Source organism: Notechis scutatus, chromosome 7, assembly GCF_049901735.1.
Source record: "Notechis scutatus isolate UNSWTSFEM ecotype Mainland chromosome 7, rNotScu1.2, whole genome shotgun sequence".
Taxonomy (NCBI): Eukaryota; Metazoa; Chordata; class Lepidosauria; order Squamata; family Elapidae; genus Notechis; species Notechis scutatus.
The window spans coordinates 23,897,529-23,922,697 of record NC_142015.1 but is presented as its reverse complement, the minus strand read 5'-3'; the positions used below and the strand labels follow the sequence as shown (position 1 = coordinate 23,922,697).

Here is a 25,169-nt window from a genome sequence, read left to right as displayed (position 1 = left end):
AATCTGGAATATTCTTGGCTTCCTTCTTCATCCTTTGGTGCATTTTTTAAACTGCTTGAGAATTCTGCACCCCAGAATAAAGTCTCTTTTTCTTCTTTTTTGTAACTTTGAACAGTCAGTAGATGGATGGCTGTAAGGCAAAGACTACCTGCTTAGCTAAACTAGATTTGTCTGTTTCATGGCCATCATTCTGATTTCGCAACGTGGATTTCCTATCAAAAAACATCCCCTCAGGCCTATCTTCTCTAGCATTTGGTTCCCATAGTAGCCAACTCTGGATGTCCTTCAAACTCAGCCAGAAATCAATACAATATGTTGATGTCCCATGACTGTAGTACATAAAGGTAAAGGTTCCCCTCACACCTACATGCTAGTCGTTCCTGGCTCTAGGGGGCGGTGCTCATCTCGGTTACAAAGCCGAAGAGCCAGCGCTGTCTGAAGACGTCTCCGTGGTCACGTGGCCGGAAGGACTAAACGCGTTCGAAGGCGCATAGAACGCTGTTACCTTCCCACCAAAGGGATCCTTGTTTTTCTACTTGCATTTTTTTAACATGCTTTCGAACTGCTAGGTCGGCAGAAGCCGGAACAAGTAACGGGAGCTCACTCCGTTACACGGTGCTAGGGATCCGAACCGCTGAACTGCCGACCTTTCTGATCGACAAGCTCAGCGTCTTAGCCACTGAGCCACCGCGTCCCCTGACTGTAGTACATACTAGAGATCATGTCAGAGATCAATCTTCCCATCACTTTTAATTCTAATAACCTTCGCTAGAAATTCTAATTCAATATCTCAGATATGGTCAAGCCGATATCATCCAACACTGTTTCAGCATATTCAGTTCTTTATGTTAGGACAGGGATCTTCAAACTTGACAGCTTTAAGACTTGTGGACTTCAACTCCCAGAATTCTTCCTCCAGTCATGTTAGCTCAGGAATTCTGGGAGTTGAAGTCCACAAGTCTTAAACGTGCCAAGTTTGAAGACCCTCGCATTAGGATGTCTCCATTGTCACCTTTCCAAACAGACAGCAAATAAATAATAAGATATGGGCCACCAGAGATAGCTAAAGGACATGTTTAGGCATGTGAGTTGCTTGCTTTTTTTTTTTTTTTTGCTCAGTTGCCTGTTCAAAATGAGACGATTACCTAATCCAATCCTAGGTTGTATTAAAAAAAGCTAATCCTGGGTTGTATAAATAGAGGCATAGAATCAAGATCACGTGAAGTACTAGTACCACTTTATAAAACCCTAGTAAGACCACACCTGGAATACTGCCACCAATTTTTTTCCTTTTAGAATAGAATTCTTTATTGGCCAAGTATAGTTGGACACACAAGGTGCAAATGCTCTCAGTGTACCTAAGAGAAAAGATACATTTGTCAAGAGTCAAGAATCATCAAGTCCAACACTTAATAATAGTCATAGGGTACAATAAACAATCAAGTCAAACTAGGAAACAGTCACGATAAATCGTAAGGATGCAAGCGACAAAGTTATAGTCATACAGTCACAAGTGGGAGGGGATGGGTAATAAGGAGTGATGAGAAGATTAACAGTAATAGTAGTGCAGACTTAGTAAATAGTTTGACAGTGTTGAGGGAATTATTTGTTTAGCAGAGTGATGGCACTGGGGAGAAAACTGTCCTTGTGTCTACTTGTTTTGGTGTGCAGGGCTCTCTAGAGTCGTTTTGAGGGAGGGAGTTGAAACAGTTTATGTCCAGGATGTGAGGGGTCTTTTGGTCACCGTGCTACAAAAAAGAGGTTGAGACTTTGGAAAAAGTTCAGAGAAGAGCAACTAAGATGATCAAATATCCGCAGACTGAAACGTATGAAGAACGGCTGCAGGATTTGGGTTTGGCTAGTCTAAAGAAAAGAAGAATTAGTGGTCACACAATAACAGTATTCCAGTATCTGAGGGGCTGCCTCACAAAGAAGAGGAGGTCAAATTATTCTCCAAAGCACCTGAAAGCAGGACAAGAAACAATGGTTGGAAACTAATCAAAGAGAGAAGCAATCTGGAATTAAGGAGAAACTTCCTAACAATGAGGACAATTAACCAGTGGAACTGCTTGCCACCAGAAATCATGGGCGCTCCACCACTGGAGGTTTTTAAGAAGAGACTAGACAGACACTTTATCTGAAATAGTAGAAGTTCTCCTGCTTGAGCAGGACTAGAAGACCTCCAAGGTCCCTCCCAGTTCTATTCTACTCTAATATTCTAACCTTTTTTCAATCAGAAAAATTACACCGTTTATCTTTGCCGTTTTCTGTGTTTTCAGGTGGAAATCTTTCCACAGCCTTGTTATCCTTGTTATCAACTGTGAGCTTGGATTTTTTTAAAAAATAAATAAATAAAACGGCCTCAAAACCAACATGGACAGCAAGACCTCCTTTGTAAGAAGAAAACAAATCTGAAATCCCCATTTGCAATTTCATTATAATGCTGGCTCTTGTTATTCAAAAGCTTCCAGCGGTAACTCTTGTGTCAACATTGCATGTTGATAGCAGCTGTCTGCATGTTCAGGTGTTTGCCCGCTCTCTCGTCCTTTGCAAGGACAGAGTTTTGCATTGTGAGGTCGAGTCGTTTTCTGAAATCCACGGTGGTCATTAGAATGTTAGAATAGAATAGGGCTGGAAGGGGCCTGGGAAGTCTTCTAGTCCAGCCCCAGAAAATAATTCATACCTGATTGCTTCCTTCTGGTCCCTATGACCTTTTAGATACTATTTAAAAAAAATACATGCATGGGATTCTTAGCAAACTCATTGGTCCTGGAGTTGTGACAAGCAGTTGTCTCCTGCTTGGCAGGGGGTTAGACTAGAAGACCTCCAAGGTCCCTTCCAGCTCTTATTCTGATTGATATGGACTCTTTTTATTTGGTACCTTTTTCTCCTATGAATGTATCTGTCCTGCCCTTGTTGGAGTCTGACTCTGAGGGGGAGATTGAGCAGCTGACAGGGAGTGGGAGTGTGGCTCTGATGGCTGTGGAAGAAATGGGGGAAGGGCACAGTCCGACTGGGCCTTCAGAGGAAGACCCAGGGCCACCCTCTTTTCATCCTAGGGCACGCAGGGAGGAACAGAGAAGGGAGCAACATGGCTTATGGGAGAGAAAAGGGCCCTGATCCCTTTCATTAATTGCAGCTGGGAGAACAGGATATAAGAAGGGTGTTTGCACACAGCACCTTGCTGGAAGCAAAGCGTGCATTATCTTTGTCGAGGCTTATCTGGGTTTTGGCGTCCTCCCAACTGTGGGTGCTTCCTTATCTTTTGGAATTCTGCAATTCATTATCCTGTCCTATCCTGTTAATTACTTCAGCGTGGTTTGTGTTGGTTTTTTTCATTTCTAATTTATCCGTACTTTGGGTTCGGACTGCATTTCTTCCCTTTGTAGACTGTTTTTGGGAAGAGTTTGATCTCCAGCCGAGGATAACTGGACATTGGGGGGCCAAGTTGGAGGTATTAAAGGGACTTTACCTATTTTTGTGACTTTGTTGTTTTTGTGCCACACCCCTTTGGGTCATCACAGTATCCTTCTTAGGAAATGGTAATAGTTTCAGAACTTCATTCCGTGAATAGACTGTTGAATGTCCTTGTTTATCCAAGCATGTTTTCTATCAATAGAAGATAATATTTGTAGCTATGGATTCAACTGAGGAATATCTACAAGAAACAGGCAAAAAATGACAAGCCTATTGTGAGGCATGTAAAAAAGAAAGCGCTAGGGCTTTGACTTGTACAACCATTTTGACTTTGTGGAGGTCCTTGGTGCTCACATTGATAATGTTACCTAATTAGGTAATGAAACATCTGCAAGAAAACAACCAAGCTTGGAGAACTCCAAGAACCCCACATATTTTATATATTGCCATTGGATTCCTTGCCTGGTACAGATATGTATGAGGTTGTTTTTTTAAAAAAATAGAATCGTCTGTGCCGCGCGAAGCATCTGAGATTGAAAAGCAGGAAATAAAGATCAGTATAAACTCGGGGTGAATGGGAGGACCCAGCAGCTGATAGTCGGAGCAACCTGGTTTGCTCACAGATGATCCTCGAAGCCAACTGGTTTGGCCAAACCGGTAGAATACCACCACTGTATTGACCTATGCAGCAGTTGGACAATGAGACAGAGGAGCCTTAATGCCTGTTGGGTTTGGTCAAGCCACATGGCAGATGGCCAGTATTGGATAAAATCAAGGATTGAGTGTAGCAAATGATTGTGGTTTGTTCCCCATTGCTTAGTTGTTCGTTGTAGCCATATTGTTGCACAACATATCCCTGGCCTCCAACCAAACCCAACCGCTACAAGCAGGATGCAGTGGTATGTGCAAACGACCTTGGGAGATGGTAGTGTGGAGAAAAGTTGCTACTCAGGGAACAATTAAATAAGAGAGGGCAGAGCCTGCAGCTACAAAATGGGCAGAGAAAGAAACTTAGGAAGGAACCTCCCTAACTTAGATTATACAAGAGTTGGCAGGAGAAATGTCCCTTCAGGCCTGCAAGATTCGGTTAATGTAAACTTAGAATAAAGTAGAATTAGCTTATTTTGGTTGTTGTTGTTTTCTGTCTGGTCTGCCTGACGCAGTTGTTGAAGGGAAAGTGCAACTTGATCATTGGCTTGGCTAAAGGGATAAGCCCATGTTGGTCTTCCAAATCTTCGCTTGAGTGGTCCCTGGATTCTCTTAGAATCTATTGGTCAGGGCAGGTGGCCCTTCCTTCCACCTGCCTGTGGCTCTTCCAAGCAATGTCCCAAAGGTGTTTTTTCTGGAGGCAACTGGACTTTCTTGGTTTTTTCTTTTGAAGACATTTCGCTTCTCATCCATGAAGCTTCTTCAGTTCTGACAGGATGGAGGGGAAGGGAAGGATTTATATTCCTTGCAGACAGCTGGTCATTTGCACTGTTTTAGAGAGTCATTGAGGCCACTTGGAGGTTTATCTGTATCCTCAGGGTCACCTGAGTGGTGCTCCTGATTCTTGTAGCCTGCATTTTTTTTTCTGGAAATCCATTCTTATTCCCATCCCTCACCCCTTTGAATGGGGTGGGAGTAGGAATGGATTTCCAGGGGGAATAAAAAGCAGGCTACAGGAACCAGGAGCACCACTCAGGTGACCCTGAGGACACAAATAAACTTCCAAGTGGCCTCCATGACCCTGTAAAAGGATGCAAATGATCAGCTGTCTGCAAGGAATATCAACCCTTCCATTCCCCACCATCCTGTCCGAGCTGGAGAAGCTTCTTGGAAGAGAAGTGAATCATCTTCAAAGAAAACCAAGAAAGTCCAGTTGCCTCTTGAAAACAAAAGCACCTTTGGGACAACCAGGACCTGGATGGCAGAGAATCTCTACAGATTTCCAAGCAATGCCTTTGTAATGGTGAGATCGTCTGTGGCCGTGCCGAGCTCTTGTACTTCAGAGTAGGAAGAGCTTGTAAGATTCATGTTGGCTCAGGGATTCTGGGAGTTGAAGTCCACGCTTAAAAGTTGCTGAAATTGAGAAACACTTCACTTTCCCCCAACTTCTTCTCTTGCAGTCAATAAATCAGAATAGAGATGGAAGGGACCTTGGAGGTCTTCTAGCCCAACCCCCTTCCCAAGCAGGAGGCAACTGCTTCTTGAAACTCATAATAGGACTGAAATTTCTTGAGTTCCTAGCAGGAATGGAGACAGTACCAGCTGGGCAATTTTATGAGTTGCGGTCCCACCCATCCGGATGGAACCTGCTTAGCCCAAGTTTGTCATATATTTTGCTTAAACTGAACATAGCCATGAGATACTATTTGTTGATTTGTGAGTAAAATTTCCTGAGTGTAATGAAAATGGATGGCTGGTCACCTGGGGTCCTTAATTTTAATTGTAGCTCCTCCCCCCCCGTTTCCTGCCGCCTGTCAAGTGTTTTCCTGCGACCTCTCCAAAATGCCTTGATTTTTGAAGAAAAGGATTAACTATGAATCTTTTGCATAGTTTAGAAGGTGACATATTGTCTTCCCTACAACTGTTGCGCAGTTAATTCTCGTGCAGAATCAGCTTCCGTAAATTCTGGTTTCTTTTCGCCGTTATTGCTCCAGTCTGGCATGGTGATTTATTATTATGCTGATTATACAGAGGAGGGAAAAAAAAAACTCAACCTTGGAAGGGAATATTTTGCCCCAGGGAACCGATGAGACGCTGAGAGACAGAATGAAACCGGTGCCAAATCTCCTCGAACACAAGAGTGGAATGCAAGCGCTGTTTCATTTTGCTTCCTTGCTCTCTCCTTTTACATCCGTACAGTTAAAGGCTTAAGTAATTAAGTATTATATTTCTGTTACTCTCCAGGCCAATGTCCAATCAAACCTCTTCCTTTTCCTGTCTAACAGGTGAAGGATGATGCTGGCAAAACTTTGCATAGTGAAATAGGCAGAAAACCCGTCTTGTTCTTACAAATTCTCTTGATTTGACTTGGCTCATTGCATGAACGCAGCTAAGGGCTGCTTATTCAGCAAACCATCATTAAACAAGCCATGTCCCAAAGGTGCTTTTTTTCAGGAGGCAACTGCACAACCATGGCCTGGATGGTTGAGAATCTCTACAGATTTTAAGCAAACCATGGCTTCTTGTGACCCGAAAATTCTGCCCATGGCTGGGAAGGAGAAAAGGAGAAGGTGGTAGAGTTTTGAGAGGAAGGATTGGGTTGGTTGGCTGTCTGGCTTTGGGGTTCTCCCATACTTAGAGTATCAGTGAAGGACTCCTGGCAGTTTCCAAGGAAACCATACAACAATTAAAAACAGCAATTAGCAAGATTTAGCCATTCAGCATCCCCCACTAAACTGCAGAGATAAATTCACTTTAACGCATCCCCCCCCCCAGAGCGGTACAGTCCTGTCAGATCTCCATCACTTCATTGGTCCACATGCAGAGATGGACTATTTGTCAGCTCCATTTCTCGGAGGAGAAGATTTGAAGATGCCAATTCTCAAAGTGACGATGATTAAGACACAAATTGAGCCATGGCAACAACCTTTGGTATCCATGGGGACGTCAACAAATTCAAGATCCTGATAGAAGAGGGGTGTTTTTTTTTTTTTTGGCTCAGGCTTGAACTGTGGGGTCCTTGGTGTTCTCTGAGCTTGGTGGATTTCTTGCAGACGTTTCACTACCAAACTAGGTAACATCATCAGTGCTAGAAGGGAGTGAGGTGTGGGAGAAGGAGGAGAAGGAAGGAGAAGGAGATGAAGAAGAAGATGGAGGAGAAGGAGGAAGCAGACTGTGGAGTCCTTGGTGCACTTTGAGCTTGGTGGTTTTCTTGAAGATGTGTCACACCAAACTAGGTAACATTGTCAGTGCTAGAAGGGAGAGAGGTGTGGACGGAGGAGGAGGAGGAGGAGGAGGAAGAAGATGGAGAAGAAGGAGAAGGAGAAAGGAGAAGACAGACTGTGAGGTCCTTTGTGCTCTTTGAGCTTGGTGGTTTTCTTGAAGATGTTTCACTACCAAACTAGGTAACATCATCAGTGCTAGAAGGGAGAGAGGTGTGGGAGGAGGAAGAGGAGGAAGGAGAAGGAGATGAAGAAGAAGGAGAAGGAGAAAGGAGAAGACAGACTGTGGGGTCCTTGGTGCTCTTGGAGCTTGGTGGTTTTCTTGAAGACCTTTCACTACCAAACTAGGTAACATCATCAGTGCTAGAAGGGAGAGAGGTGTGGGAGGAGGAAGAGGAGGAAGGAGAAGGAGAAGAAGGAGAAGGAGAAAGGAGAAGAAGACAGACTGTGGGGTCCTTGGTGCTCTTGGAGCTCGGTGGTTTTCTTGAAGACCTTTCACTACCAAACTAAGTAACATCATCAGTGCTAGCACCAAGGCCCCCACAAAGTCAAAACAGCAGTACAGTCAAAGCCCTTCTTTACATTTGTGTCACATTTTTTGCCCGTTCTGGTAGATATTCCTCAGTTGAAGAAATTCCCTACGAACTTAAGACAATATTCACGGGGGGAGCTTCAGTACGTGGAGAGACCAGTTTGGGCAGGTTCATCAGAAACAAAAACCAGGAGAGGAAAGCTGGACGTTTCCTTTTAATCCGTCTCCTCCTACCACTAAACCCAAAACGACATTCATCCTTCCTCAAGGAGGTCATGCCTTAACAGGACCTGCCCACCTCGTGTGGAGTTGAGGTGCTGATGACCGTTTCGGTTGCATTTCGTGCTCAGCTCCAGGCTGACGTCACCTGGAGGGGCACACCTGCGCCCTTGCGCTGTTTACTTCTGAAGGGCAGCTCCAAGAAAACGGTTCCAGGTCTCTGGGGCCCAACCCCAGGGACTGAGTCACAAACAGCCCATTAATGAGCTGCTGGCTTCACATTTAGAAGTCCCTGGGGCAGAACGAGGCCATTGGGAGCAGTTTTGACAGGGGGAGGAAAGTAACCTTGTTGCCTTGTGAAGAAACTTAAGAAGCTTCTTGGATGAGAAGCAAAGCATCTTCAAAGAAAAACCAAGAAAGTCCAAGTTTTCTCTTGAAAAAACAACAACAAAACACTGTTGGGACAACCATGGCCTGGATGGCTGAGAATAGACTTTCTTTTCTTTTCTTTTCTTTTCTTTTCTTTTCTTTTCTTTTCTTTTCTTTTCTTTTCTTTCCTTTCCTTTCCTTTCCTTTCCTTTCCTTTCCTTTCCTTTCCTTTCCTTGTCTTGTCTTGTCTTGTCTTGTCTTGTCTTGTCTTGTCTTGTCTTCCTTCCTTCATTCCTTCCTTCCTTCCTTCCTTCCTTCCTTCCTTCCTTCCTTCCTTTCTTTCTTTCTTTCTTTCTTTCTTTCTTTCTTTCTTTCTTTCTTTCTTTCTTTCTTTCTTTCTTTCTTTCTTTCTTTCTTTCTTTCTTTCTTTCTTTCTTTCTTTCTTTCTTCCCACCATCTTCCTTCTTCTTCCGACCATCCAGTCAGAGTTGAAGAAGCTTCTTGGATGAGAAGCGAAACGTCTTCAGAGAAAAACCAAGAAAGTCCAAATTGCCTCTTGGGGAAAAAAAAAGCACCTTTGGGACAACCAGGACCTGGATGGCTGACAATCTCCATAAACACTTAGCTTGGTGGCCTCAACGGCTCTCTAAAAGGATCCAAATGACCAGCTGTCTCTCTCTCTCTCTCCTTCTCTCTTTCTTTGTCTCTTCCCCCTCCCTCTCTTTGAAGACCGATTCAACAATTTTCTCATTTTGCAAAAGAAATAAAAGGGGGAAAAAATAGGATAGTTGAAGTTGAAGAAAGCATTGATTTGCTCTCCAAACTGGAAGGGCTCCAAAGTCTTTAAACAATTTTCCATTTGACATCATGCAGAGGGTAGATTTCTATGCGTCTGTTTGCAGACATCAGCCGGAGGCAAAGTTGCATCTGGAGAAGAGATGCTGCACTTCACCAAAACTGGAAACTTAACCTGGGTATGGAAATGGAAGCTCAGCTATTTCCTCCTTCCTTCCCCTCTTCTTCCTTTCCTGAAAAGGAACTGGGTTCCCCAAATAAGTTTTGTCCCTCTCCCGTGTGTGAAAATTTTCATTTGTGATTTAATTGTAGTGTTGCAGAAAGTTAGGGCTGGAAATGAAAAAAGCTGCACAGGACACAAAATTGTATTGGAGTTTCAGGTTTGGATTCCCTGTTCTGGGATAATTCACCTCCCTGCCTTTTTCCGTAGTAGTGTTTCTCAACCAGGCTAACTGGGGAATTCTGGGAGTTGGTCCACCCATCTTAAAAATAATTCTGGGAGTTGAAGTCCACCCCTCTTAAAGTTACTCAGGTTGAGTAACACTGTTTACAGCAATGCACCGATTGTGAACTCACTTCCCACGGAAGAATGCACAAATTTGTTAGTGTATATGCGCAGAAGCCTCGTATTATGATTCAGTATCCTGTTTCTTTGTAATTGTTCTGGGGAGCCTTTCTGTTTGATATGGTCGTTTTAATGAGGATTTGCCATCTGCTTTGAAAACATTGCCTAAATCGTACTTTATAAATGCTTCATTTTAAATGAAATCCCCCTAAAGCAAATATAATATAATTACCTTTTAAGTGTAGATTAATTTATGCAGGATTTTTAAAAATGTTGGTTTTTACTACTCTGTTGATTTAGCTGTGTTTATACAGTATTCTGCTGTCTTTTCTGCTCTAGTTCTGTTTATTTTTGTTGTTGTTTTTCTCTTTAGTTAGTTATGTGTTTTTTCTTCTCTTATGGGGGTGATATTGTTATAATGTATTGTTTTTAACATGAACAGCCCTGAAAGTTTTGTTCTGCTTTTTAAACTAAAGCCAGAGAAAAGAAAAGATAAAAATGCCAGATTAAAAAAATGATAGCTTAGCACAGGGCTGGCTGGGGAACTCTGGGAATTAAAGTCCACATATCTTATGTTGCTAAGGTTGAAAAAAACTGGGTTTATTTAGTTTATTTACTACACATAGGTGATTCTGGGTGGCTTACAATAATTTAAAGAATCCATCCTATAATTAAAAAAAACCATCAGAAAACTTCACAGGTTAGCAGTGTATCTATAGAATCTTCCCAAATTTTCTATGTCACCTATTCTGGACTTTTCTATATGATCAAACTCACCAAAAACAATTTTGGATTTAGATCTGGTAGACTCAATAAAACTACAAAGTAGAAGCAACTGAGATGATGAGGAGACCATAGGCTAAAACATACTGCATCCACTCTTGGTCACCACATTACAAGAAAGATATTGAGACTATAGAACAGGGGTCTTCAAACTTGGCAGCTTTAAGACTTGTGGACATCAACTCCCAGAATTCCTCTTCCAGTCATGTTAGCTCAGGAATTCTGGGAGTTGAAGTTCACAAGTCTTAAACTTGCCAAGTTTGAAGACCTTTGCCTTAGACAACTAGACAACTTAGAGCAACTAAGATGATTAAAGATTTGGAGACTAAAACCATACGAAGAATGTTTGCAAGAATTAGGTATGTTTAGTCTCTTGAAAAGAAGGAATAGGGGTGACATGATAGCATGTTCCTGCTATTTGAGGGGTTGCCCCAAAGAAGATGGAGTCAAGCTATTCTCCAAAGCATCAGAAGGCAGGACAAGAAGCAAAGAGTGGAAACTAATCAAGGAGAGAAGCGAACTTAGAACTAAGGAGACATTTCCTGACAGTGAGAACAATTAATCAGTGGAACAACTTGCCTCCAGAAGTTGTGAATGCTCCATTATTGGAGGCTTTTAAGAAGAGACAAATGGATAGCCCTTTGTATGAAATGGGATAGGGTTTCCTGCCTGAGCAGGGGTTGGACTAGAAGACCTCCAAGGTCCCTTCAAATGCTGTTGTTATTCTGACTCCTTGGAATTTTATAGCCGTTCTTTGTTCAATAGACAATCTGTTTGGAGCAGGATTTTGAGGACTCAGAAAGAAGCTAGCCCTTTCTGAAATGATAGCAAGCTTGGACACTTCTTATCAAAGAACATTTCATTACCAGAAAGCAGACGAATGAGGTTGCTCCCTGTCCTTTCTTCTAGACCAGCGGTTGCCAACCGGTGGGCCGCGAGAAAATTTTGGTGGTCCGCAGAGAAATGTCACTCCCAAAGCAATTAATCCAGGCTGCGCAGAAATACAAGGCTGCGCAGAAACACAAGGCTGCGCCGCCCACATGGCCCGCAGGAACCCTCCCTGCCCACTCACTCCTTACCTGGAAAAGTTGCCTACCAAATTGCTATTTTTCCTTTTTCTGACCATCATCTGTTCTGCTGTGCCAGGAGATTTAGATCAGCTAGGAAGCAGGAAATGGTTGGATTTCTTGCTTTCTAGCTAGTCTTTAGATCTTCGGCTCTGCTTTTAAGCACAGCCGAACCTCCCTTAGGACTGAAGGTTCCGTTATTCAGTACAGACTCACAGCAAGCAAATTTTATGTGTCAGACTGAGCTAGCCGAAAGCAGATAGATAGATCTCTGAATGAATCTGTGATTCTGTGAGCAACTCAATCTGCCTGCCTGCTTTGCCTGATTTTGGGTAAAAGTTGCTCTTTTTTTTAAATAAAAAATTCAATATTTATATAAACATTTATAATATTTACATACAAGCCATGCCCAGCCAGTCATATGACCACCAAGTGACACCCACAAATTAGGCCATGCCCACAGAACCCGTTAGTGGTCCCTGGGATTTAAAATTAGGAGTTTGGTGGTCCCTGAGGTCCAAAAGGTTGGCAACCCCTGTTCTAAACCTGGGATACTCTTGGTTCTCATTCTGGAAAAATGAGATCTCCCAAGTAAAGGATTAGTCCTCCACTGTTTCTCTTTTCCTGAAGAATCTCTGTCATTTCCAGAGGCATATGTGTAAATAAAGCCAGTGCTAAAGTCTACTGTTTTGCTTTCCATCATGCCAGCTTCCAAAAGATTAAACAAATACACACGGGAAATGTCATATATATTTTTACCTTCAACTTTGGGATTAATACAAGGGCGGGGGGGAAGGCAGCAATGAGAGCTGGCCCTTGCCAGTTTACTTCTCAGAGAGTAATGCCGTTCTAGAATATTATTTTAGTGCGCCCAAAATTATCCCATTGGCAGATAGGAGTTTGATTCATATCTTTTCAGCAAGGTATCTCTTCCGTTTGTGCCATTTATTTGGAATCATTTCTTCCCGCTATTTTCTTGCAGGAAACCAGAAAGCAAAATTTCATTTTGCATCCCTTCTCTTATTGCCCTTCTCATTATCTGTATCTATCTGTATCTCTTTGGAACAGTTAAAAATGGCTTTTGGGGCAGGATAGGAACACAAATGTAGGTATTCTGGTTGTGGTTGTGGTGGATGGCCCTGCCGTTTCTTGAAATGCTTTCAGATCCTGTTTCCAAACCCCCTCAGATGACACTGCCTTAAATCCTGACATTTTCGGCTTGCCCAGAAAAGCTAGAACTCCAATCCTTCCCTTGAAAGCCAAACTTTCATCCTTGTCAACCCCTCGGTTGCAAACGTCTGCTGGAATGAAAGCAGCAGGTCAAAAGGAACTCTCCAGGTGTCAGAATCGCAAAGCCTTGTTCTCACAGTTGTGACAATCCAGGGTAGAGCTGCCTGGCTTTGATTATTATTTATAACGCTTGCGTCACAGGCCTTGAAATGTGTTCATTCTTCAGCCACTTCCTGGGCCAAGTTGGAAGAATCTCGATGGCTGATCTCCCCCTCCCTGGGTTTGAACTGAAAAAAAAAATAGGTGAAGAGATAAAGATTGAAATTATGTGGGAAGCATTTGTCTGCAGCACTCTTAAAGTAGGAAAATGTGGCCAGCCGCCTGATCTTGGGAAATGTACATCTATTTTAGAAGAAGCTACAGTTTAGATTTTTAGCACGCACACACACGCACACACACACATACATACACACAAAACAGTCTAGTGAAGAGAAGGACCAGGGGAGACATGATAGCAGTGTTCCAATATTTGCAGGGCTGCCAAATAGCTATTTTCCAAAGCACCTGAAGGCCAGACAAGGAATAATGGATGGAAACTGGTCAAGGAGAGATTCAACCTGGAAATAAGGAGAAACTTTCTCACAGTGAGAACAATCAACCCATGGAATAATTTCTCTTCAGAGGTTGTGGGAGCTTCATTGCTGGAGGCTTTCAAGAAGAGACTGGACTGCCATCAGTCAGAAATGGTGTAGGGTCTCCTGCTTGAGGTTGGACCACTGGTGGTCTGCAAGAAAATTTTGGTGGTCCGCAGAGAAATATCACCCCCAAAGCACCTCCCCAAAGCAATTAATCCAGGTAGTGTGGGAACAAAAGGCTGCGCCACCCACATGGCCCGCAGAAACAAAAGGCTTGCGTTGCTTGCATTGCAAACAACACGAGGTAGTGAGGGGAGGGGAGAAAGGGTGGGGGGGAACTTGCCCCACTCGCCCCACGTGCCTTGCCTGGCCACCAGGCTGCTTCTTTCCACTTCTTTCTTCTGCTTTTGGCTGCACACAAGGAAAGTAGCAAAAGTCTTTCTCTCCCCCAAACTCTGCCAGGTGAGTTTCTGGGACTCTGCAAGGCATCCTGCTCCAAGAGGCTGCGCCGGCACAACAATCTCACAAAGGCTTATTTCTGGCGGAGTTTGGGGGAGAGGAAGAAAGACTTCTGCTGCTTTCCTTGCATTCAGCCAAAAGTCTCTCTCTCTCTCTCTCTCTCTCTCTCTCTCTCTCTCTCTCTCTCTCTCTCGGTAGGAATATGGGGTAGGGAATTTTCCTGCAGACTTTTGGGGGGATTTCCCCAGGGTCTCTGGTCCACGGGATTTAAAATTATGATTTTGGTGGTCCCTAAGATCCAAAAGGTTGGCGCCCCCTGGACTAGATGACTTACAAGGTCCCTTCCAACTCTGTTAATGTGTAAAACACAGAGGGGGAAGGGGGAAAGGGAGAGAGAGAGAGAGCCTGCTGTGCACACCCCTGGGTAAGGGATTGCAAATAGTCCTTGTTGCTTTGGACAGCAAGATGGGCAGCATATAAATGTAATAAATACACACAAAAATTAATACATTCTCTTGGGACTTCCATGTGCTCCAAAACACCTTTCCAGCACTTTAGCCAACCACAGCTGCACAACTTGGTGGGAATGTCTATGGAGATTCCCAGTCATCCATGTCCTGGTTGTCCCAAAAGGGCTTTTTCAAGAGGCAACTGGACTTTCTTGGGTTTTTCTTTGAAGACGTTTTGCTCCGCTCTGGAGGTCTGCTTGCTCCTCTTTCAAGTAACCTAGTATATAAAGGAACCAAACAGCCTCTTCCTTTCTCATTTTTTCAAGGGCTGAAATAAGGTAGGAAGCGTTGTATGGAGAAGTGGTTTCCCTTCCCTCTTGCGCCTCTTGCGTTGTTTGCCACTTTTCTTCTAACCCCGTTTTCTCTTCTTTCAGGTTAGCTTGAACGATTCCCACAATCAAATGGTCGTGCACTGGGCCGGGGAGAAGAGCGATGTGATTGTAGCTTTGGCCCGGGACAGCTTAGCATTGCCAGGCCCCAAATTTAGTGATGTAAGTATTATTATTTTTTGCTAATTATTGCTTATCAGATATTTACTTTGCATTTAGGTTGGAAAACATTCCCAGAAAAGACCCTTTGATCGTTTCTGAACATCAACAGAGTTTACTGCTTTAGTCTCCTCCTCCTCCTCCTCCTCCTCCCTCCTCCTCCTCCTCCTCCTCCTCCTCCTCCTCCTCCTCCTCCTCCTCCTCCTCCTCCTCCTCCTCCTCCTCCTCCTCCTCCTCCTCCTCTTTATCTTTCTTCTCCTCCTCTCCTTCTCCTTCTCTCCCTCTTCCTCCTCCTCTTCCTTCCTATTTTTTCTCCTTCTCCCTCCTCCTCCTTCTCCTTCCTCCCTCTTTTTTCTCCTCCTTCTCCTTCCTTCTCTGCTTTCCTCCTTCCTATTTTTTTCTCCTCTCCTCTTCCTTCTCCCTCCTCCTCCTCCTCTTCTTTCCTCCTTCCTATTTTTTCTCTTCCTCTCCTCCTCCTCCTCTTCCTTCCTCCTTCCTATTTTTCTCCTCCTCCTCTTCTTCCTCCCCTCCCCCCATTTAAAAAATTGGCTTTTGCGAAGTGTAAACCCATTTTTAAACCTTGGATTCTGGTGGTTCTTGAATTACAGCTCTTATCCCTCCTGAACACATAGGTGGGAATGATGGAGCAGCAAATTTTGGAAAAGCCAAATTTAAGAAAAAAATTAGGTTGGCTGGCTGAATAGATAGCATGCAATTTTTGGAGCAGGGAATGGCAATTAATGCGTATAGTTAACATATTAATATTTTTATCTATAAAACCAATTACCAATTTAATGATAAAATAATTAAACCTTCCAGCTAATTAAATTAATAATTAAAGCATTACAGCTAATAATCAGATCAAATTAATGCTTAGATAGCTCAACCTTAATTGAATTAAACCTTCAAATCGGTAGGATGATGGAATCCTACCGAGGGCCATAGGCAGATAGTTGTGTACAATTTTGTTACTTCTTCACAAGGGTCTTACCAGGAACAACAAGCAGAGTGTGAAAATGGATTTCCATACGTCCCCATCCAGGAAGCAATTTGAATTGTTTCCAGAATAGTAATTTGGAATTGCTTTTACACCTTCTTGTAAAGGCAAGGAGTTAAGTCACCAGTGCCCTGCATTTTGCAAACTTTATGTACAAAAACAAAAACAGCTCTTGTTCTATAAAATCAGAAGTTCAGTGAGTTTGTTTTCTTCCTGAAGGAAAAAGTGTTTCAGTGGCCTGTGAAAGACACAATCCTGTCATTTCTCACGCTTGCATCTTTCTTTGCTAGGTTTATGTTTCCTATGATTATGGGAAAACGTTTAAAAAGATATCCAAAAAATTTGGTTTTGGCCCAGGGAACTTCAGCCAAGCTGTCATCGCTCAGTTCTACCACAGTCCAGCAGACAACAAAAGGGTAAGTACGGTCAATAGTTTTGATTGTTGAATGGAGAATTTACAAAGGTAATTTTTGATTTATGATTGCACTTTGGGACCAGAATTCCCATTGTTAAAGCAGGGTGGTTGTTAAGTAGGTCATGTACGACCTTCTTTGTCACAATTACTACGTGAATCAATGCAGTTGCTATGTGATTCATGAGGTCATTAAGTGAATTTGGCTTCCCTCACTGTCTGCTTGTTGGAAGCTGGTTTGGAAATGATCAGAGAACCTGAGATGCTGCAACTAATAGAAATACTTAGTGCGCCAATTTGATCCAGGAAATAGTGAGTTTGGGCCTGTCACTCTCTCTAAGTCAACTTACCTCTCGGGGTTGTTTCTGTGGGACTAAAACTCACTATCACCTGGTGATTGGCCTAAAATCACCCAGAAAACTCTCATGCCTAAAGCAGAACTAGAACTCACCATCTCCTGGTGGTTGGCCCAAGGTCACTCAGTTGATTCCATGCTTAAGGTGGGACTAAAACTCACCAGGCCAACTTTCATGCCTAAAGCAGAACTAGAACTCACTGTCTCCTGGTGTTGACCCAAAGTCATGCGGCCAGCTTTCGTACCTAAAGCAAAACTAGAACTCACCATCTCCTGGTGGTTGGCCCAAGGTCATTCAGTTGGTTCCATGCTTAAAGTGGGATGAGAACTCACCAGGCCAACTTTCATGCCCAAAGCAGAACTAGAACTCACCATCTCCTGGTGATTGACCCAAAGTCACCCAGACAGCTTTCATGTCTAAGGCAGAACTAGAACTCACAGTCTCCTGGTGATTGGCCTAAATCACCCAGAAAACTCTCATGCCTAAAGCAGAACTAGAACTCACCATCTCCTGGTGGTTGGCCCAAGGTCACTAGTTGATTCCATGCTTAAAAAACTTACCAGGCCAACTTTCATGCCTAAAGCAGAACTCTCACTGTCTCCTGGTGATCATGCGGCCAGCTTTGTACCTAAAGCAAAACTAGAACTCACCATCTCCTGTGGTGGCCCATCACTTTGATTCCATGCTTAAAGGTGGGACTAGAACTCACCAGGCCGATTTTTGTGCCTAAAGCAAAACTAGAACTTACCGTCTCACAGTGATTGACCCAAAGTCATGCAGCCAGCTTTCGTACCTAAAGCAAAACTAGAACTCACCATCTCCTGGTGGTTGGCCTAAAGTCACTCAGTTGATTCCATACTTAAGGTGGGACTGGAGCTCACCATCTCTTTGGTTTCTAGCCTGGTGCCATCACTATATGGATAATCAAGCATGAACTTTTTAGAACCTTTGTTGTTGGCAATCACGCAGCATAACTTAACTATCCAATAAACAACGTTAAATTAATGTTGAGAGATGTAGTAAGTGCCCTCTCCATGTTTTGGGGCTTGGTGTATGATCCAAGTAACTGAGTTTATCCATAAAACCATAGTTAAACATATTGTGTTAGTCGCAATTTTATAGCTGTCTCTTGACCTGTTCTTTTAACCTGTTTCTCCTTCCTTCCTTCCCTTCCTTCTCCTCCCTTCCACAGTACATCTTTGTCGATGCATTCTCCCAGTACCTTTGGCTCACCACGGATTTTTGCACCACCATTCAAGGCTTCCCAATTCCATTTAAAGTCGCAGACCTCCTCCTGCACAGCCAGCTCCCCAACCTTGTCCTGGGATACGACCGATCCCATCCCAACAAACAGGTGAGTAAGAGAATGGGTGGCTTTCCCCCCAGATCTTTCCTTGGCAGCCAATGAAAATGTTCTGCATCGGAAGGACTTAAGGAACACATTTCTTGGACTTCCTAGGGTTTTCTCTTCCTGCAAACCCCTGTTTCCCCTTTAACTGAACCACGAGATGTTCCAGATTCAGGGCAAAAGATATACAGTACCATACGGTGTCTATAGGGAGCGTCAAAGATACCAAGATATGGTAGCTGGAACTATTGATTGAAGCTTCGTTTCTATTATATTTGTGTCACAGGCACAACCTGTCTAGAAAAGGGTAGATCTCGGATTGCCTACACTTGACTTCTTTTGACTTCTTCCCGTAGGTGAAGAAGTAGCCTTTCAGCCCCGTGGCTGCCCTGACATCTGCCTGCCTGCACAGTTGCTTCCTGGTTGTGATTTGAGCATGATCACAATTATCTTAACCATGTTGAGTTCCTTTATGTTGAATGAAATGGTGGCAGAGATGGGCTGCTGGGGGCTTAGCTGAGAGCTAAGACTCTGCGGTGCTCGGAGAGCCCCCAATAACCTCAGAAACACAAGCAGAAAGAGAAAGCTCTTAATTGCCTTAATTGAACTTCTGGGCATTCAGCCAAGAGCATTTCACACCTTGTAAAAGTGTTGCAAGCTAGATAAACAATCCACTCAGCACTTGCGAGGGAGAGCCATTGAGAAAATCAAACAACATAGCCACTAGCCTCCAGGGGGATTAATTCCCAAATAATAAGAATCACTTAACTCACCAAAAACTCCACTAAGACCCCAAGATCCCTCTCACAGCCACTGCTATTAAGCCTGGGTTCACCCAGTCTTTTATTTAAGTATTAAACGCGCAAAATAATAAACAACTTTTTAGCATATATCATTTTTTTTAGGTAATTAGGGCAAAGAAGTGATGTTGAGTTGGCCACACCCACCCAGTCACATGACCACCCAGCCATGCCCACCCAGCCAGTCCTTAGGGGGTAGAGAGCCCCTTGCTAGAAAATTTGAAGCCCACCCCTGAATTGGCGGTCCATCTTGGTCTGGCCTCGGCTGTATTAGGAAAACTCCTGCATGAGCAAGGGGTTGGATTGGAGGACCTCCGAGGTCCCTTCAGACTCTGTTAATCTTTACATCTTTCACTCAAGCTGGCTTTGGGCCTGCAAGATGTCACCTTCCACGGTCACCAAGGTCTCTAAGAGGTGATCCCAGAGGACCATATGCTTGGCCACATCCCTAAGCAGTGTGTTTGCTGCCTGAAAGGAAGAGAAAACAGATCCTGAGTTTTCTTGCAACTTCTACATTTCCGGCTTTCCTACCATGCTCCCCGGCAGCTAACACAGCTCCAGATTTTGGATAGGGTCAGTTGCCTTTGGATCGGTGCCCTGTCCTTCCTCTGTCCAAGACTTGAGTCCCTGGGTGGAAGAAAATTTCGCCAACCGCGGCCCTCTCTCTGTCCCCCTCCCCACGACCCCATCTCTTTTCCGACAAGAATCGTGCTTTTGTTCTTCCTTAGCTCCGCTCGATATTGTTTGCTGGTGCTTGGAAGGAGGCGGCACCGGGATGGAGAAGTGGATGCCAGGGAATGTACCGGCTGCTTTGATTCTGGCAGCCATGAGGTTGTTTGTCTTCTGCGGTCACACACCCATATTTTTATGGTTTCTTTCTGCTCCAATGCACCAGTGTCTTTCCTTTTTGCTTAGCCACAGGGAAAAAAAAAAACCTGCCTGGAACGAATATAATGCAGTAGTTCTGTCTTTCTGGTCTCATTAGGCAGAAATGTTTGCTTTGTCCTTTCTCTTTCCTTCCCCTTTTCCCATCCTCCCCTTTCCATAGAAAATAGGATTATTTTTTCTTCCTCCCACCTTTCCTTCCCTTCCCTTCCCTTCCCTTTCCTTCCATCTCTCTGTCTCTGTCTCTTCCTCTCCTCTTCTCTCTTCTCCTCTCCTCCCCTCCCCTCTCCTCTGTCTTATCTCTTCCTCTCCTCTCTCTCCTCTCTCTTCCTTTTTCCTTTCCTTTCCCTTCCCTTTCCTTCCCTCTCTATCTCTTCCTCTCCTCCTTCTCTCTCTTCTCCTCCCTTCCCCACTCCTCTCTATCTCTTCTTCTCCTCTCTCCTCTCTTCCCCTTTTTCCTTTCCTTTCCTTTCCTTTCCTTTCCTTTCCTTCCTTTCCTTTCCTTTCCTTTCCTTCCTTTCCTTCCTTTCCTTCCTTCCCTTCCCTTCCTTCCCTTCCCTTCCCTTCCCTTCCTTCCCTTCCTTCCCTTTCCTTCCTTTCCTTTCCTTTCCTTTCCTTTCCTTTCCTTTCCTTTCCTTCCCTTCCTTCCCTTCCCTTCCCTTCCCTTCCTTTCCCTTACATTTTTCCTTTTCTTTCCCTCTTTCTTGCCTTTCCCTTCCCTTCTTCCTTTCCCCATTCCTTTCCTCCCCTCCCCCTGGTTCATGGCAAAGAATGCACCTTGAAGGCTTTAATTATTCAGCTCTTCAAATTTAGCTTGCCGTCTTCTCATTATTATTTTTTCAGCTCTGGAAATCGGATGATTTTGGGCAAACCTGGATTATGATTCATGAACACGTGAAGTCCTTCGCTTGGTAAGTTCTGTTATTTATTCCCAGGACTCTTTATCCCCCTGCACAATTTCACTTCCGTCCAGTCTGGGGTGATTCCAAACAAGAATGCGATCGTAAGATTGTAAAAAAAAAAAAAACCTTGTAAGATTCGGCGACCTCCCAAAATGTTGGCCAAATTTATTTTTTAAAAGGGTTATTTTGTTTCTTTGCTGTCCCTTCCCTTCTTCTCTCCCTCCACTTGGGATATCCAAATGGACTAGCAGGGAGGGGGCTCTGGTCTCAAGATTGGAATACTTCGTCGTAGGTGCATTTGACTGACCACTATTGGAGGCAGCATACTGGGATAGAGGCGGCATTATTGAGTGTTTCTCAACCTTCAAACTTTACAATATTTGGACTTCAACTCCCAGAATTCCCCAGCCAGCATTCTCCATTCCCCGCATATTGGTTGAGGAATTCTGGTGTTAGTCTTAGAAGCCATATTTTACTTGGAAGCTTCGAGGCTGCCACATTTAGAGCCTAGGAATTTGGGAGTGGGGATTTTGTAGAGAGGTGGAAGATTAGACTCAACAACATCCTTTCTCAGAGAGTCAAGGACATGTTTCCCTGCACCTGGAGAGGAGTGTCTGGAGAAAGGTCTCCAGTTGGGATGACGTTTTGATTGGTCCATGTGATGGACTGATGGGTGCAGGGGATGGATCTTTGAATTTCTTTTGGGAAGGGAAAACCCGGAACTCTCAGATTCAGATTTTCCCAGATGTGCCAATATGACAACTATCCAATAAAATGGACTTTTGAGGAGATGCTTGTTTCGGAGTTTATTGGGATGGAGTTTGTTTGTTGGAACGCTGACATCTGGGAGTTGAAATAACAAACATCACAATGTTGCTGAGGTTGAGAAACATGGATGTAATCTTATCAGTGCCTATGACAGCACGGGAATGCATTCTGCAAATTAGATCACACGCAAACAGTATCCAGTTGGGAATGTCTGCTGTGGTGTGTGTGTATGTGTGTTGTGTTGTGTTTAGAGAGAGCGAGAGTGAAAGAGACACAGCTCTTCTTCATCCCTGGATGAAGAATTCTGGAGAACACAAAATCTTGTGCTCATTGGAGATCACATTTTGATCCGTCTAAATCAGGAGTCTCCAAACTTGATAACTTGTGGATTTCAACTCCCAGAATTCCCCAGACAGCCATGTTTTGCAAGATGGATGTCAACCAGGTAGACCAGTTAAAGAGCACACCCAGAAGAAGCCTGCTCTGTTTGTTATAAGTCTGCGAAAGAGAATCATGCATGTCTGAATGTACAAATCTCCCACTGTCTCTTTTTAGAGTCTGGCAAGTTATGGAGGATCCTTTCTGATATTTGTTTTCTCTGCCTATTATTCAGCTGCTGAATATTATTCTGCCTATCATTCAGCTTCCTCTTATCTGATCACAGTCTCTTATTGGACTTGGCCTGACTGCAGCTCTTCCCCCTGCCTTCCAAGTTCATACCCCCATACCATTTCAAATTCCTTCTACTATGTGGACTTCCAATTCCCAGAATTCTCCAGTCAACATGGCTAACTGGAGAATTATGGGAGTTGAAGTCCACAAGTCTTAAAGTCCACAAGTCTTAAAAGTTCTGTAGAGTCTTAAATTTTGGAGACCCCTGGTCTAAATGAAACAAACAAACAAAAAATCACGTTTTTTCCCCATGCATCAATTTTCCCCCTCCCTTTCTTCTGCCATTAAGGGGTGTGGAGCCATACGACAAGTCAAATACGATTTACATCGAGCGGCATGAACCTAATTTGTCCTCGACGGTCCTCCGCAGCACAGATTTCTTCCAGACGCGGGAAAATAAAGAGATTTTGCTGGAAGAGGTGGAAGACTTCCAGCTCAGGGACAAATATCTCTTTGCAACAAAATCTGGGGTAAGAAACTGCCCTCTTGGGGGCTGCAGAGGTGTCTCCCACCACCCACCCACAGATTGCAAGATCCCTCTGGATTGGATGTGCATTCATTTTCAAACAGTGTCGGACTCATGACTGTGTCAGACTTTTGCAAAGTTTGTTCTCCAACTGGTAGAAGAACCAAGAGTTTGCTCAAAGGCTGTTCTAGGACTTTTCAATTCGTATTTAAAATTCAGTTCGTATTTGCAATTTAGATCGACGAATGATCCTTATGAGGTCTGGCACAGTTTGCAGCAGACTGGCTGCAGCGCAGCACGAGTTTGAGGCCAGGAGAATAACATAAATAAGCATTTTAACATAGGCCATTGAGGGGCAAATCTCTGTTTATTTGTTCAGGAATTTTAACGTGTTACCTATTCCTGTCTGGGCCTCTTGCTTGGCTACAAACTGTTCAAATCTGTTAAATTCATCCCTTAAAAACAAAACAAAAAATCACAAGACTACAAAAAGAAAAGAAAAGAAAAGCTCTAAAAACAACATAAAAAGAAATGCTTTCATCTTACTTGTTGCCATGTTTCCCCGAAAATAAGACCCACCAAAAAAGGCACCAGGTCTTATTTTCAGGGAATGTCATTCACTGACTAACCTCACTTGTGCACATCACCCCCGGTCTCCTTTTTGCTGTCAGAGGCGTTCAGGAACTTCTTCTGTGGCCAACAAGGTTTTCCTGAAGGCGTCTGCAGCCAATAACAGAGCTCAAGGTCACACAGTCTCCTTTTGCAACCATCTGTGTTGTGGTTAGCCGGCAGCAGGTGCGGACGGTTGAGGAGAGCAAGGACTCAGATGAGGGGCCAGGACCATTAGGGAGTGGGCTGCTGCCTTCAGAGATTGCGGGGGCTGGCAGCAGCGATAAGGAGGTTCCCGAGGAGCCTGTGCCAAGTGCGCATGTTCTAAAAGGCAGGGTTGTTTTTTTGCATTCATTTGGTGAATACCACACAGATGATGTTTCCAGAAAAAAAAAATTTCTCTCTTGCTCTCTCTCTCTCACACACACACACACACATTGCTTCTTTTCAATCCGCAACCACAGCATAGTTACAACCTTGTGGCATTTGTTAATTGCTTGGAGACCAACCAACAAGTGAATAAGTATTGGCCTAGGCTGCGAGCCCAAAACCACCGGTGTTTAAACTATCCCATTGTAGCAAATGGATTCAGTTCGTTGAGCCACAGTGAATTTGGAACGGTAGTTTTTGGCAAGCTCCTATGGAAAACATATAAATTTTTTTTGGGGGGGGGGGGGTTAAGTTTCAAAACCCTGCAGGGCATGTATACCTGCATGAAGTAATTTTGGGGATGGACACAATGCTGGAAGGACCCTCTACAGGTAGTCCTTGCTTTATGACCACAATTGACCCAACATTTGCATCACTAAGACCGTTGTTAAGGGAATCCTGCCTGATTTTATGCCCTTTTTTGTGTGATGGCGGTTCAGACAGTCACTGTAGTTATTAAATGAATCATGCAGTCATTAAGAGAAGCCAGTTTCCCCCAGTGGCTTCACTTGTTGGAAAGGATGTGTAGGAAGTTCGCAAAAGATGATTGCATGATCCCGGGATCCTGCAACCCTCATTTAAAAACATACTGATTGCCAAGCGCCTGAATTATGATCCTGTGATTGTGAGGGATGCGGTGAGGGGCATAAGTGGGAGGACCAGTCATAAGTCTGAGGACCAACCCTGTGATGACTCGGGGCATGACACAAAAATAACAAAGTCACCAAAGTAGAATAAATTCCCTTTAATGCCTCCAACTTGGCCCCAATGTTCAATTATCCCCGGCTGGATATCAAATTCTTCAAAAAACAGATTACGAAGGGCAGAAATGCAGTCCGAACCCAAATTAAGATAATTAGAAATAAAAAACAACAACACAAAATGTGCTGAAGTAATTAACACGGCAGGCCAAGATGATAAATTGCAGACTTTCAAAGGATAATGCCAAAACCCAGGTAAGCCTCGACCAAGATAATGCACGCTTTCCTTCCAGCAAGGAGCCATGTGCAAATGCCCCATTTATATCCTGTTCTCCCAGCTGCAACTAATGAAAGGGATCAGGGCCTTCTTCTCTCTCCCAAGCCATGTTGCTCCCTTCTCCGTTCCTCCCTGCGTGTCCTAGGATGAAGAGGGGTTGGCCCTGGGTCTTCCTCTGAATGCCCAACTGGACTGTTCCCTTCCCCCATTTTTTCCACAGCCACCGGATCCACACTCCCACTCCCTGCCAGCTGCTCAAACTCCCCCTCAGAACCAGATTCTAACAAGGGCATGACAGACCCCAAGCCACTTTCTTCGGTGCTGTTATAACTTTGAATGGTCACGAAATGATCGATTGTAAGCTGAGAACCTCCCATTATAGTCTTTGAAAGGACATTAAAAAAAAAACTTGGGTAAAAATATTCTGGTTCTGTCCACTCTACCTTGTTCCTCTGAGCTTAGGTCTAGGATCACCACAGGTGAGCAAATAAGCAGCATTTTTTTTTAAAGACAGACAAGTTTGACAACATTAACCCTGCAAAAACATCTCTTGGTCAAGTTGTCATGATTTCCTGTTTCATTGCACTGCACTGCACTTCCAGAGTCCGAG

The 25,169-nt window shown here is 43.9% G+C and overlaps 1 protein-coding gene across 1 annotated transcript in view; it reads left to right on the top strand.

The window, feature by feature from the left end:
* The window catches only part of SORL1 (sortilin related receptor 1), a 90,193-nt gene that overhangs the window by 4,894 nt on the left and 60,130 nt on the right, over window positions 1-25,169 (top strand). Inside the window, exons 2-6 of the mRNA XM_087970119.1 lie at window positions 14,824-14,940; window positions 16,225-16,350; window positions 17,895-18,056; window positions 20,579-20,646; window positions 22,367-22,547. Of these exons, the coding sequence (XP_087826245.1) occupies window positions 14,824-14,940; window positions 16,225-16,350; window positions 17,895-18,056; window positions 20,579-20,646; window positions 22,367-22,547 (654 nt within the window). The remainder of the gene's footprint in view (window positions 1-14,823; window positions 14,941-16,224; window positions 16,351-17,894; window positions 18,057-20,578; window positions 20,647-22,366; window positions 22,548-25,169) is intronic.